The sequence below is a fragment of the Platalea leucorodia genome, assembly GCF_965183815.1.
Source record: "Platalea leucorodia genome assembly, chromosome: 8".
Classification (NCBI taxonomy): Eukaryota; Metazoa; Chordata; class Aves; order Pelecaniformes; family Threskiornithidae; genus Platalea; species Platalea leucorodia.
The window spans coordinates 50342017-50355835 of NC_138830.1; the positions used below are offsets into that span (position 1 = coordinate 50342017).

The following is a 13819-nucleotide window of genomic DNA, read 5'->3' on the forward strand; positions in this document are numbered from 1 at the left end:
GCCCAGCAAACTTGCGTTCCAGCTCTGAATGAGTTTGAATTGTCTTTTGATGAGGAGAAAGTTTTCACGTAGTCAAAGCCTCAGCCTTAGAGTCCTTTCTAAAGTACCTGGAAAATGTTAGTATTATGTTAACAGTCAGCCTGTATCATGCTGGCTGACCAGTCCTGTGGGTCGTATTGCAAAGTCAGATTTCTTTCTTGCTTTTTAGAATCTCGACAGATGGAGTAGATATTGTTTTGGACTGTCTTTGTGGAGAAAATACTGGGAAAGGCCTCAGTCTTCTCAAACCACTTGGGACTTACATTTTATATGGTGAGTGGAAAAAGCCAGGTACATATTTCAAAACTAAAACTTTGCAAAGCTTAAAATCTCTTAAAATCGCCCATGCCACTCCTTCAGAACTGGAGACCGCCATGTTATACTTGCTCAATTTAACCATTTCCAATCAAGGATTTTAGTGAAGCTGAGCATGGACTAAATTATTGAGAAACAATAGGTAATACAAAGAAACTCTTAAAAAAATTTTTTAAAAAATTCCAAAAGTGAAGCTGAACGTATGTTTCAGACTGTTAAACATTATTGGGTGATACAGGAGAAGTGTAGGAGAAAGCTTGGATCTCTCATTCTGTACACCGTAGGAATCGCAGTGTGGCCAAGGAAACTGTACTGTAGTTCTTGTGGGAGGGAAGCTTGGAGGAAGATTTTGGGAAGAATGCTATCGTTTTTATTCGACATGACTTTGAGGAATTCGAGCTCAGGCTTCTGTTCACAAATTTCTATTTGTGTACATGGACTTGTCCACGTACTGAGTAAACATGTCTGTCCCACAGTTCTGCCAGGTTGCCATGTTGTGTGTTGAGAAAGCAGGCCAAGCTTCTGTAGGAGGGCAGCTGAAGGGATTGCTGAACTTTTGAAATGAAGAATATATCTGTATCGCAGTGGAAGGTGCAGTGGCATCATGGTTCCTTGGGCTTTCATCTAACGAGCAGGGTGGCAATAACGAACGCCTTGTCACCTGGATATCTGCTTGGACTGTACAAGCCAACCTGGTTGCCTGTTTGTAATGAAGTCCCTGCCAGCAAATTGTCACGATGTTTGTGAACAGGTCGTAGTGTACAGTGCATGTTCACATGTGTAGTGCTCAGATAAATGTATCTTCACAGGTACAGAGAAAGGGCACCTGTGTGGTGATCGCTGCTAAATAATAGTGTGTCAGAGACAAATGGCATTTTACTGCAGAGAAGGAGAGAGCTATAGAAGAGTTTTGGTGTGAAAATGCCTGGTAGCACTTAACGTGTTCCTGGTTTTGGAAGATTTGATAGATTTTTGTCATATAACCTTGTAGGGCTTGGTCACCTTGGCCTCTTCGTTATTTATTCCCAGAGTATAAGGATATCTACTAATCCCTATTAAACCTGGGGAAATAATTTTTTTTTTTCCTTAGATATGAAGTATGGAAATGATATTACATATAATAAATGATCTGCTTGTCAGCATGTAATAAGGTGTGTGTGAATGTACTCATCTTTTACAGGTTCATCTAACATGGTTACTGGGGAGACAAAAAGCTTCTTCAGTTTTGCAAAATCAGTAAGTGTCCCAGTGCTGTGATTCTGCTCTCTCCTCAAACTTCAGTCTTTTCTGTAGCATTTTCGTCTTTATCATTCTCATTTAGCAACAGCAGAACTAACAACTTAGTAGAGATAAAGAGAGCGTTTTTCTGACTGCAGTGTGGTCTGATATGTTTTCTTCTGATACGACAGCTAGACAGGAATTGGATCTGTGTGCAATGCATATTTAAATTGTTAGCTATGAGACATGTATCTCTTACACAGCTACATTTAAAGTTAGACTGCATTATTTATTTAGTTATGGCAGAATATCATATCCATGGATATGGATAACTGTACCCTGTAGCTTTCTCATCTCTGAAAACACTGTCAGGACACTGCAGTGAATTAAAGGAGATATTAAAGGAGATGCATCCTAAGATAGGGCTTGTGTCCAGTCATTTCCAGCTTTTCAGAAATCAGTTCCATACAGAAATGCGTTTTTCAATTCTCTGTGTTCATTTCAAATGACATCAAAGAGATGATGATGTTGCATTTTTTTCCTAATTGATGGATGTCAACAAATCCAAAATTCAAATGTTAAATTTTTTTTCTTTGGCGTAGTACAGCAAAAGTCTGCTCAGAAATCCTAGAGATTGAAAAAGGGACAAATGTATCAAATAAACTGCTAGCAAGAAATAAGTTAACCAGGAGTGAAAGTGATTCCTTCAGACAAGAGGAACAGAGGGAGAAGTCTTGACTGAAGATCTATCATACGATCTTTCTGCCAAGAGCTCATTTACAGCTTCCAGCAACAACCCCTTCCCAGGAGAAATTAGCTTCAAAAGTCTCTATGTAGTTGAAAACAAGATAAATCAAAGACTGTAGCAAGAAGCTGGTCTTTGCCTCCTACATTTTCTTAATGGTTGTAGTGGCACGATCTTTGTTATTGTCGTGCGTTTGTGAACTAAAATAAGCTAGTCTTTACTATGCAGCCTTTTTTACTGTTAATATAAACCTATTCAGGTGTGTATAATTTGCAGGGTAGGTTGGCCCAATGAAATCAATTTCAACTGAAATGTTCTTCAGATAGTACTGGTATTTATTGACTGAATAAATATGAATACATTGAATGAATAAAAAATAGCATATCAAGTTTTGTATAAAAGTATGACTAGTTTCTTTATGTAATTATACTGCAAAATTAACTCATCAAAATTGTATGAAAATTTTAATTAAAAATTGACCCATTCAAATAAAACTTGCTAGGAAGCGGGATCGCAGTCTCAAGGATGCTCTTGGGCTAAATGAGATAAAATAATTTCATTAGATATTATGAGGCTTGCTCAAATATCACAAACATAATAATGGGCGAAAAGTAAATGGAAGCTGGTAGGCAGTGCATGGTTGACTTGTTTTCGAGAGAAGAGTAATAGTCAAGAGTTGCTTGCGAACGTTTGGGAAGCTTGCGTGGCTCCCTTGAGATAACGAAGGACAGCAGAAGTAAGAAGGGAGGTCCAAATTCCTTAATTCTAGACCCACATCCTAAAACCAGATCTCTTCACCATTCTTCTAACACCCTAATCTCATGCAACACAAGTCTGTGTTTTATTTCCGCGTGTCAGTCAGCTGCATACTTTTTTGCCTCTTCCTTAAATAAAGTCCTTACTGCCTCTCTTGGCTGTTGCTTCAGATCTGACAGATGAGTCATGTATCACATCTGCCCAGGCAGCTTTCTTGTGAACTTTCCTGTACATTTCTTGAAAAATGTTTTTCTAACGCTGCTGTTGTTTATTGCTTTCCAGTGGTGGCAGGTTGAGAAAGTAAATCCTATCAAGCTGTATGAGGAGAACAAAGTCATTGCTGGATTTTCCCTGTTGAATCTACTTTTCAAGCAGAATCGAGGTGGCCTGATCAAGGGTGTGATGGACAAACTCCTAAACCTATATAACAGTAAGAAGATCAAGCCTGTGGTTGATTCATTATGGGCTTTGGAAGAGGTAGGAGCAAAATTTCTTTCCCCACTTTGAAATTTCTGAAATATATGCACTTTTAGATGTAAAATGAGATTTAAATATGTTTTCTGATTATTAATGTATTCTGCTTTTTAGTTTGTGCACAAGTTGTTAGCAAACCCCCTGCTATTCAGAAACTTCATGAGCCAGAGCTATCCACATATTTCTCTAATAAATATTTCTGGAGTTTCAAGTGCTCTGTGCAAAGTTCTTGAAAATACTAATAATAAATGCGGTTTTTCGATCTTAGAAAATGGTTTCTGTTTCCTAAGTGCATGAAATGTGACTAACGAGCGCAGCATGAAATGCAGACGTTATAATTGAAAAAAACTTAGATCTTTTCCTCTGAATAGATTTTTAATACAGAAGCTTTAGTTTCAGTGTTACATTTGTGCTAGCAAACCTTGGAAGCTTGGAGGTTTTCAGGAAGTTACTGAAAATGTATCCCAGGCAGTCAAATCAGAAACCACTTTTAGTGTAAGTTACGCTTGCGGAGTGTGGGGTTTTTCGTTCTTTTTTCCTTCTAATTGCTCAGCTCTCCTTAAAGACATGTAAAGAAACTAACCTGATCATAGCCTGGGCAACTATAAGCCCCTTGACCGAAGTGCTGTTTCTGAGACGTTTATACTTAGGATGCTGATAAATGAACGTAAGTATTTTTGGAGGTGTGAACAGACATTAACATATAAAGAAACGGCATGATTATAGTAGCACTGCCACACAAACATTAATCGTTTGTGTTGTATGTGTTTGAAGTGCACGGAGCCTGACACATCACTTAAGATGCACGATCTGTAAGAGCTCTGCCGAATGTGGGTTGTGGTTGTATCGTTGTGTGGTTGCTATTCAGAAGGTGCCGTGACAAAATTCTGTCTGTGTCTGAACACGTTCGCTGGTATTACCATGCATCCATGAGGAAGCAGTAACCATCAGACTTCATACGTTAATAATATTGTATTTTATTAAGATTTTGAATGCCCTGTGGCCAGGGTTTCAAGGCCAGCCTGTTGTTCATTATTCAGGTGGCATTACAGCACCACCATGGTCATGGGCACAGGTAAGACGCCTGAGTTGGGTGGTGGGACTCCGCAGCCTACGACCGTTCTTGGAGTGGGATGTATCGCCTGTTCGCTGGGGCCTGTACCTGCCTCGGCCAGGTTATATGACCAGGCGTGTACTGCCTTAGGCTGTGCTCGTGTGGGAACTACCTGTCTCTTCATGCTATCGCTACGTCCGCCCCAGCGTACCCCAACACGCTACTTTATGTGGTACAGCAGATGCAAACGGTCCAGCACGATATGGGCTCCGTTTGTTCCTCTCCAGCAAAACAGAGAGGATTGGCAGCTTCCCCAGGAATCTCTTTCTGTTTCTCCAAAATGTCTGCCTGAGGCCATGCTGCCACTGGTAGCACCTCGGGGTTTTGCCAGCCAGTGGCCTGGGAGCGGCTAGCCCTCACCATCAAGCTGCCTAAGGGCAATCGGATGGTGTTGTGATAAAGAGCAGCTGGCTCAGGCCAGACAAAAGCCTCTGCTAGTGTCTCAAAGGGAGAGCCCTTTGAAGAGCAGTGTCAAATAGAAATGGCATCACATTTAGGTTTTTGATGGTTTCTTTTTATTTAATTATTAAATAAGCTTATGAAGTATTTTAAAAATTTAAGTGGCACAAGTCTCTAGATAGGCATTCTATGATTTCTTTGTTCATGTAAATATATACTTTTTATGTATTGGTGAGTAAGAAAAGGATAATTAAAATAGTAACAATAGTTTAAAAAATCTTGATCAAGGACGTAACATGAAAAATTACACATGGCGGGCTGATCTTAATAGTCAACATGATGGGAATTTGTTGGGAGACTTCTGTTTGATAACATTTCATCTAACATTTGGCAGTAACATGCACCATCCCTACCGGTAGATTGTGAGATGTGTAAATAAATCTGTTAAAAAGCGCAGTCTAGAAAACTACAGCTCATTTATCACGCCTGCTCGCTTTCCATGAGCTATCTGGTTATTTACAAAGGAAATGTCTGGCTATTATCTTCAGGGGTATAACAGTGCTAGAGCTGTCCCTCATCGATGGCAAAGTATTACTGAAATATTACTCATTCAGGGCGTTATCATTTGGGGGATATATTTTTGTGGGTATAAAAATAACTTAGGGCTGACTCTCAAGTTAATATGATACACAGAAAAATGTGTCATAGCTGAGGACTAAATGGAACCAGACTGAAGAAAGGTTGGTATGTATTTTTGTTCTGTTTTGGGAGGTTTCTTTTTTAACTCCGTAGCTGTAACATCTCCCCCCTTCAGAGTTTGACATTTGATTGCTTTTCATTTCCTATTGAGTAAGCCTGATTTTCTCCAAATGTCTGCTTTCATGTGACCATTCTCAGTAGTCTTCATTAGACACTAAACCGATATGACCAGTTTTTACCATTGATGTTTCCTGAGGAAATTTCCTGACCCATAAGAGCATTGAGAGTAAATATGTTTAACTAGAGAGTGGCAGAAAGGTGGACTCCCTGCATGGCATTTGAAAATGAATGATTGAATAGTTTCCTATGGAAGTTTATCACCCTCTCCAGAGGCTCACAGGAGAATCCATTTGTCCTCTGACTAGTAATTCTGCAATAGAGATGAGCTTGAAGCCAATAAGTGACATTCAAAATGAAAATATTTCAAGGGAAAATCTCAGAGGAGCCTTAACCATGGGGCACCTTTCCAAATGTTTGATGTTAAATACCTGAATGTATAATCACATACATAAAAGTTCTGATCTATATAAGAAGGCGTATCCCCAACATACCCCTTCAGCTTGCTTTATTCACTCTGCATCTGCATTTGTTTTCATGTATTCCTTCTTTGTGCAAATACCAATTCACAAATTAATGCAGATTCTCTAAAGCCAACATGGAAGACATCTGGTTTTCTTCCAAAACTGTGTTACAGTACAAATACTTAGCTTTTCAGTCCTGTATCAGTTGCAATAGCCATCTGTGTATCAGAGCTGAAAAGCATCTTTGCAGTCTTAGAAGACAATGAGTTGTATCTACAGTGGTGTTTCCCCTTTGCTGCTTAAGGCTGGTCGCTACAGGACTGCTTCCTTGCACGATAACCCCAAAATTGAGGGCTTTATGTTCTAGTGCTTGTGAGAACAGCCAGAGACGGGGTTTGTGTCTGTTTTAATAGGTCTCCATGAGCTGTGTGGAAAAGATTTCATTGTTCTAAAAGTCTGGCATGGTTCCTTGAACAGCATTTCTTTCTTAATACTTTCTGCAAGAGTACACAGTTTGAACTTAAAAGAATATACTGATTAGAGAAGAGTGTAATTGCAGTGAGGTTTTGCATTTGAAAGTGTTTCAAGTGCCAGTAATACAGGGTTTAGAGAAAGTTATTAGATTCCTATTTGTCTGTCACGTAGCGTATGTTAAGTGATGTCTAGTTGATTGTCAAATAATATCCAAGATAGCAGCGTTCAGAAATGATTAGACAGACTTAGATTGATACTATTCCTGTTGAACAATGAAGGTTTGTCTGAGTGTCAGTGAGATCATTCTAATTAGGACGTAATCCCTTCTGGTGTTCTGATTTCTTTGTTTTAGGACCTCATCCAAAGGCCATGGAAATCAGTGGAAGGACTCCTGGTTTCACTGGCCTTTGTTTTAGGATGAGGACTGCCCTGCCTCTTCAGTACAGGCTGCTTAAACAAATGCACCAACTGGCTGAAGAGAGAGTGGGACAGAATTTATTCTGGATGGAAACTTAGAAGTGACTTCATTTTCTTCAGTGCATCAGATTATTGCTGATAACAAGGGAGATCAGAATCTAGATTATTGACTACTGCTGTGGAGCAAAACTATTTGTATTGCTGTGTTATTTGTCGGTGTTGGCTTGGGAAGGGTAATTTTTATCTCAAATTTACACTCATAAATCCTAGTCAAGTCTGTTCTCAAGTAGGCCATTAGAGCCGTTTTATGATGTTAATGTAAGAAAGATTTAACTAAGAGAGACAGTAACAAAATCCATAGATACTTTAAAATGGAAATCTAACTGGGGAATTATTCATCATGGGATGAGTGAAGTCATACAATAAATTAGCTGCTGTTGCGATGTCTCACTATTTTGCAGTTATTTCTTTATGCGTTTGAGTGTTTAAAAGACAAGGTAATTTGTAGATGGTGCATGCTTAAAATACTGTTCCGTAGTGAAAAGCTGATTGTCTGGTAAGATTGCGTTTCATTACAAATAGCAGAGTTTAAAACAGAATTAGTATTCAGTGAATATTTGTTGAGCTTTCTGGTTGTTTCTTTGTTAGTAACTACTTATCTAATCCTTAATTTGCAGTTAGTCACTCTTCTTCGTTCTGATTAATTTGTAGTGTGCATTTATGCATTAGCGTTCTCCTGAGGGTCTGTGAATCTTTGGCTTTACACAGTAGACGATTCTAGGTTATTATTAAGCAGGATGAAAACTGAAGGTGCTCAAAAAATTTAGTGTGTTGAATAAAAATGTACACGTTTTTATAGTTGCAAAAGAAAATACATACTCAAGGTAGAACGGGTTATTGACGTAGAAGTTATATGCACCTTCTTTGGTGATTTACAGCAGTTAAAAGTAGCACTGATAGCGTGTAACACAGACTCACAAATTCTTGCACGTGAACTGCCAGTCAGGAAAGTGACAGTGCAAAATATGGTCCATGGCATCAACATACCTGTAGGCCCCTTTCCTTCCGGCTGGACTACCTGTTTCAAAAGGACTCTCAGCATGTCAGAGAGTTTTCAGACTTGGGCTGTTCTGGTCCATACGGGTGAGCAGTGAGATTATGGAAAAACACCCCGACTACAGATCTGTGTTGTGTACCAAAGGATTCATGGCATTCTTGTCTCTGAAATGATGTAAAGGAATGCACTGTTACATAGTAATAATGGTATCAAAGACCTGCACTGCCTTAGGGCCAGCAAGAATGATGAAGATACTGAAACCTGTGGAACAGAGTTGCTGCTTACTCTTAAAAAGTAAGAAGATAATCTGATAATATTACAAGATCAGGCTGGTACCTTATAGTAGGCACTGAACGTCACCCCATGGCATTATTTTGTAGTGATAATGTGATAATGTCTTTAGCAACTCCTTACTTAGCAAATAGTAATGCAGCAGCTGTAGCCCAGATCCAGGAATGTACTGTGGCACTCAGCGCTCAGCTGCGGCACTTCGGTCATTTCAGTGATTGAAATCAGGGGAATCAAGGCACTAAATACACTTATGGATCAAGCCCTGTGGACCTTGATAGGAGTATCAGAGGACTCTAATGACTGTGCCTCGTGGTCAGTGCATAGAATATTTTTGACTGGAAAGAGCCCTGCACCTTAATTTAGTTTGCAAGGATCTCTGTACTTTCAGTTGCTGGCTTTTTTTGGCTGAATAATTATGAGAGATGTTGCAGGTCTAGCTGTAAATACAATTTTTATATAAGTGAGATTTCCTTGTCTTGAAGCCAGAGTTTTTCTCCATAGTAAATTGCTAAGGAAAAACCAAGCTGTGTTTAAGAACCTGAACCTAAAGGAGTGCAGTGCAACTGATCCCATTATAGTAGCATCATAGAATACCCGCTGATACAATGATTTCCTTCAAACAAAGGATTTTCTCATATGTTGCTGTTCTCGCATACTTTGTTCTCTGCATTAGCTTTCAGTGTTATTAGTATGCAAAGGAAAAAAGTCAAAACCTTGCATGTAAGATCACAGCCTCATCAAGTTGCAATCCAGGGATGAGGACTGGACGAAGGAACACTTTGCATATAAAATTTATAGCATGTTTTGGGGAGGGCAAAGCCATCACAATATGTCTGGTTTTAGCACTGCTCTGTGGCTTCAAAGGATTCAGGTACTGTAAACCTGGGGTTTTTTTCCCACTGAACTCATCCTCTCATAAATTACCATCTTGGTGCATGCTTTTAGACATCAGTGTTATTCGGGGCGGGGGGATAGGAAATCTCAAACCCACGATAGAAGAATAACAGTGAACCCCCTAAAGCAGAGACTTCAATTTCATCAAAAGCTATTCATGTCTTTCACTGATCTTAGCTTTAGGGCAAAAAGCCTTTCATGTATCACGATAGTAAGACAGAGAGAAAATTGACCCATTAGTTACTCTGAACATAGTAAAAGGGCAATCTAATAATATCGGATCAGGCTGGTACGTTGTTATGAATACTAAATGCCATCTCATGTCTTTTTTTTTGTTGTTTTTTAGTGATAATATAATAATGGCATGTGCAGGTTTTTCTCTTTTCTGCTTGATGAAAACAGATTCTTCAGCTGAACAAACTACACCTTTTCTGAAGTCAAGTGACTTCTATAGCATTTAGAACCTGTATTTGTTCTTCAAGGTATGCAAAATAATCTAGAGTAACATGATAGAAGTGGAAGGTCATTTATAACCAAAGTAATAACCCACTCTGAAATACAGAAAAGAATAATTTTTTCATAAGCATAAAACAATTTACAGTATTATATTGTAGAGAGGGAAATGTAACTCATTCTGTGAAAAATCACATGAGCACATCGGTGTTTCCTTTGCTATGATTGCTCCCCCAGCATTGCAATGCAGAGTCTGCTTGTTTTGATGCTGCAGGTATTTCTTTGACAGTATTTCATTTGCAGTTGTTCATGAAGTGCTTTCCTGATTTTACAGGTATTAGCTCTGCATATATACCGTCCTGTGATACCACCTTAGAACTCTCTTTGTTCTTCCTATGTGTAAGATTCTGTTCCCTTTGACTAGATAAAATAAACATCAGTAGTTCAAAGTAAATTTAAATGTTTTATCTGTACATCACTGTTTGTTTCTTTGTATACAAACAAGTCTAACACAAGTTTAATACAAGCTTCATGCAGATATCAAAGTGTGCAAAAACGCAAGGAGCGATGTCTTACTGATGTAACGGGTTTCAAAACAGAGATGTGGGGAAAGCAGACTGAGAAGCAAAACCTGAATAATTCAGGGTAGCTTGCTTCTGTGTTCACCATCAAATTAGACACAGTTATAGGCCAAAGTATCTTTCAAATTTTGGGAAGAGTAAGGGGAAAGCTATTCCATGTGAATTTTACCTCACTAACGTTAAATGCAATGAACACAAGTTCTAAATGAATGAAAACTGAGCCATGATTAAGGTGATTTTTTTTTTTTAATAAAGACTTTGCAAAGAATTTTTTCCTGAGATGCTTATTGGAAGTAAATATTAATAACTCCAAATAATTTTGGTGCTATATGCTTAGAGGAATGAAACATACCTTGAAAGTACTGGAGATTAATTAGGTATTGCAATTTTTTCCCCTCTAAAAAATTTGTGTATACCTGATTATGGGATCCTCGCTGCTCTTAGATGAATTAAGTTCCTACTAAATGCCTATACAATTTCATTTACATTTCTTCCCCATTTAATGCTGCGTAATAGGACTTAATATTACTTCATAGTTCATTCTACCCTTCCTACCTGTATCAGCAAGTGATGGCATAACCCATAGTCTTTTTGGCTTCACACACTGTTGATGGCAATGTAACATGATTATGATTTTATTAAAAGAGTGAGATAGAAAAAAACAAGATGAGACCTAGATATAGGCACTGGGGCTCCATAATAAGGCCTCAGATACATGACACTAGCTACGATTACCACAGAGCCGTTTTAGGAAACTCAGACTTCACTTGTTAAGTCTGTTGTATGTAAGCAGAAGTCAATTATTTTCAATTGCTATATATTATTCATAAACACTGCATGAAATTCAAGTTACATGAATGGAATTTAATTAAACAAGTAACTTATTGCAGCTCTGTTTTTTCTTTTATTTTCTTTACAGCTTCTGAAATTTAGCTTGTTTTGTCTAGCCTGCCAGTTGAATACCTGTCTTTTAACAATTTTGCCATTTAGAGTCTTCAAAATGTTCCTTTGTGCATGCTGAGAATATTCATGCTGTAATACTCATTTAATAGGTAAATAACACAAGAGAGGGTGGATATCTTCACTTGCCTGGTGCCATGCAGCATGTTAGAGGAAAGATCATGGATGAGCCTGAAGTCTCTGTTTCCAGTTCTGGCCTCTCCCAGCCAAGCCCCTGGGCTGTGTCTCAGCATCTCTGCGGGCCTTTGTGATTCGAGGCGTTTATTGGGGCTCAGGTCTCGAAATCTGGTAGAACACATACCATTCCAGTAAGCTGTTTCATTTCAGGGGAATCTTAATGTTTTGGAATGAAATAGTAGACATGGAAAAATATTTTGGCAATATTTCTGATGAACATTGATTCTGTGTTCAAACGTTGCTGTTACAAAGGTTAGAAGCTGAATAGTGTGAGACTAAAGCGCTCTCAATTAACATAAATGCAGCCTGCAGCTACAGCACTTTCCTAATCTACTTAGTAAGCACTCTGCGAAGAATTAATTAGTTATGGAGATACACAGGCAGAAAATACTTTTCTAGAAGGCATGAGACACGGGGAGTTGAGAGTGCAGTGGTGAGTCATGATACGTGTTTCTGGGTCAGGACAGATTGTCATTTCTGTTTGCCCTTGTGTGCCACAGAGATAATAGCTTTCTGTAACTGCAGGCCAAAGGAAAACAGCATGTAGGCTTGGTTCCTGATGGATAACGTGAGGGTGGGGGGAAATAGGCAGGAAAATAATATAGGAAGCATTGATAGGTTCCACTCAAAAAGTGTGCGCTATTAAAGATAAACTAGTCATGTGCTTCCAGTTAATTAAATTAGCAACAGAAGATTGTATATGGGAAAAACTCGTTCATCGTTTATTAGAAAAAATAAGAACAAACCTGTTATGTGGAGGAAGCTGCTGATTAATTACTGTGAAGAAGCAGTATTGTACAGGAGTAGTTTGCTTACTGAAATACATTAGCTGGCTTTTAAGTAATAAATGGGCACACATTCCTTACGTATAGAACTGATATGGTGATACTGTACCCGTGCAAGAACATAACTACAGACCTAGCTAGGGAAAGCTTTACCAAAGCAGGGGGGGATATACTTTAGACACCAAGGACACCTTTAAAAACACCAACGTGTGCGCATAACTCCAGGAGATAGAGTATATTTCTTCTATGTTTATCTTGAATGCTTGACTCTAACACGTTTGTTTTACGCTTCATTTTTACTCTTTGTGTTATAGAATTTAAGCTGTTTTCAAGAGTCGGGAAAACAGGGTTTTATGGAGTCATTTCCCTATTCAAAAACAACTTCTAGACTCTTCATAAAGTATTAGAGAACAAAAGCTACTTGCTTTTACACCCTTGATCCAAATGTACTTCAATCCATTCCTTTTTATTTCTACCTGACAATGCAATGAAACATCGGCCTGTCTGCTTCCAGTCTTGCATGGAGATTGATTAAATATATGCCAATACGTTATATCCACCAGCAGAAATAGTTTTCGGTGGATTCTAACAGAAAGTTTACTTTGTCTCCTGTTCCGCAGAGTTGGTAGTACCACTAACTGGCAAGGAATTCTTAAGATTTGGAACAGCGAGTGTTTTCTGTCACTCAGAGGAATAACTATTGGATGCCATAAATGAAAAACACTAGATAGACAGCAAGTACTAAAGGGAAAATATTAGAAACTAAGTTTTCAAAGACACATTTAGATGCTATTTCATTCTTGTGCTATGCACTATTAGTGTGTGTGGTTTAAGCCACAGAGCCTGGGAATGGAACCTAGGACTTTCCTCTGTGTCAAAAAATTCCACTCACGCTTCTTTGTTAATTAGTTGACTGGTTCAGAAAGAAAGCTCTCGGTTGTTCAAGTTGAACTGGCAGGGACTGCTAATGTGAGAAATTCAGCTTTTCTCCTGGGCTATCAGGAAGGAGAAATCTGAGGTTTGTGTTACGATTCCTAGTGATTTCATGCTCTCAGAAACTTTTTTTGGTCTCAGTTCAAATTTAAAAAGACCTGTTTTCCCAAGTGCTAAGGATTTTTAAAAAACTGAGACAGAAATAGTGAAGTCTACTTGGTGATGTTAAGAGAGCTGAGAGATGTCATCCTTATGTCTGGCACAATACAGAATACAAATAATTCAGATTCCTCCTGCCTTTGAAACCTTCCCATTTTCAGCGTGGTAAGAGATCCCTGATGATTTTGGATGAGGTTTTGGCCTCTGACTTGCAAAAAATCAGTCTAGTTGGTTTTTTTTCTGGCTATAATCTATGAGTCTAATACTTTATTCATCAATGAATGCCTAGAAAGCAACC

The 13819-nt window shown here is 38.6% G+C and overlaps 1 protein-coding gene across 1 annotated transcript in view; it reads left to right on the top strand.

The window, feature by feature from the left end:
* Positions 1 to 13819, top strand: part of VAT1L (vesicle amine transport 1 like) — a gene marked incomplete at its 5' end in the record, with an annotated part of 64367 nt that overhangs the window by 25734 nt on the left and 24814 nt on the right. Inside the window, 3 exons of the mRNA XM_082321003.1 lie at positions 209 to 312; positions 1535 to 1590; positions 3356 to 3550. Of these exons, the coding sequence (XP_082177129.1) occupies positions 209 to 312; positions 1535 to 1590; positions 3356 to 3550 (355 nt within the window). The remainder of the gene's footprint in view (positions 1 to 208; positions 313 to 1534; positions 1591 to 3355; positions 3551 to 13819) is intronic.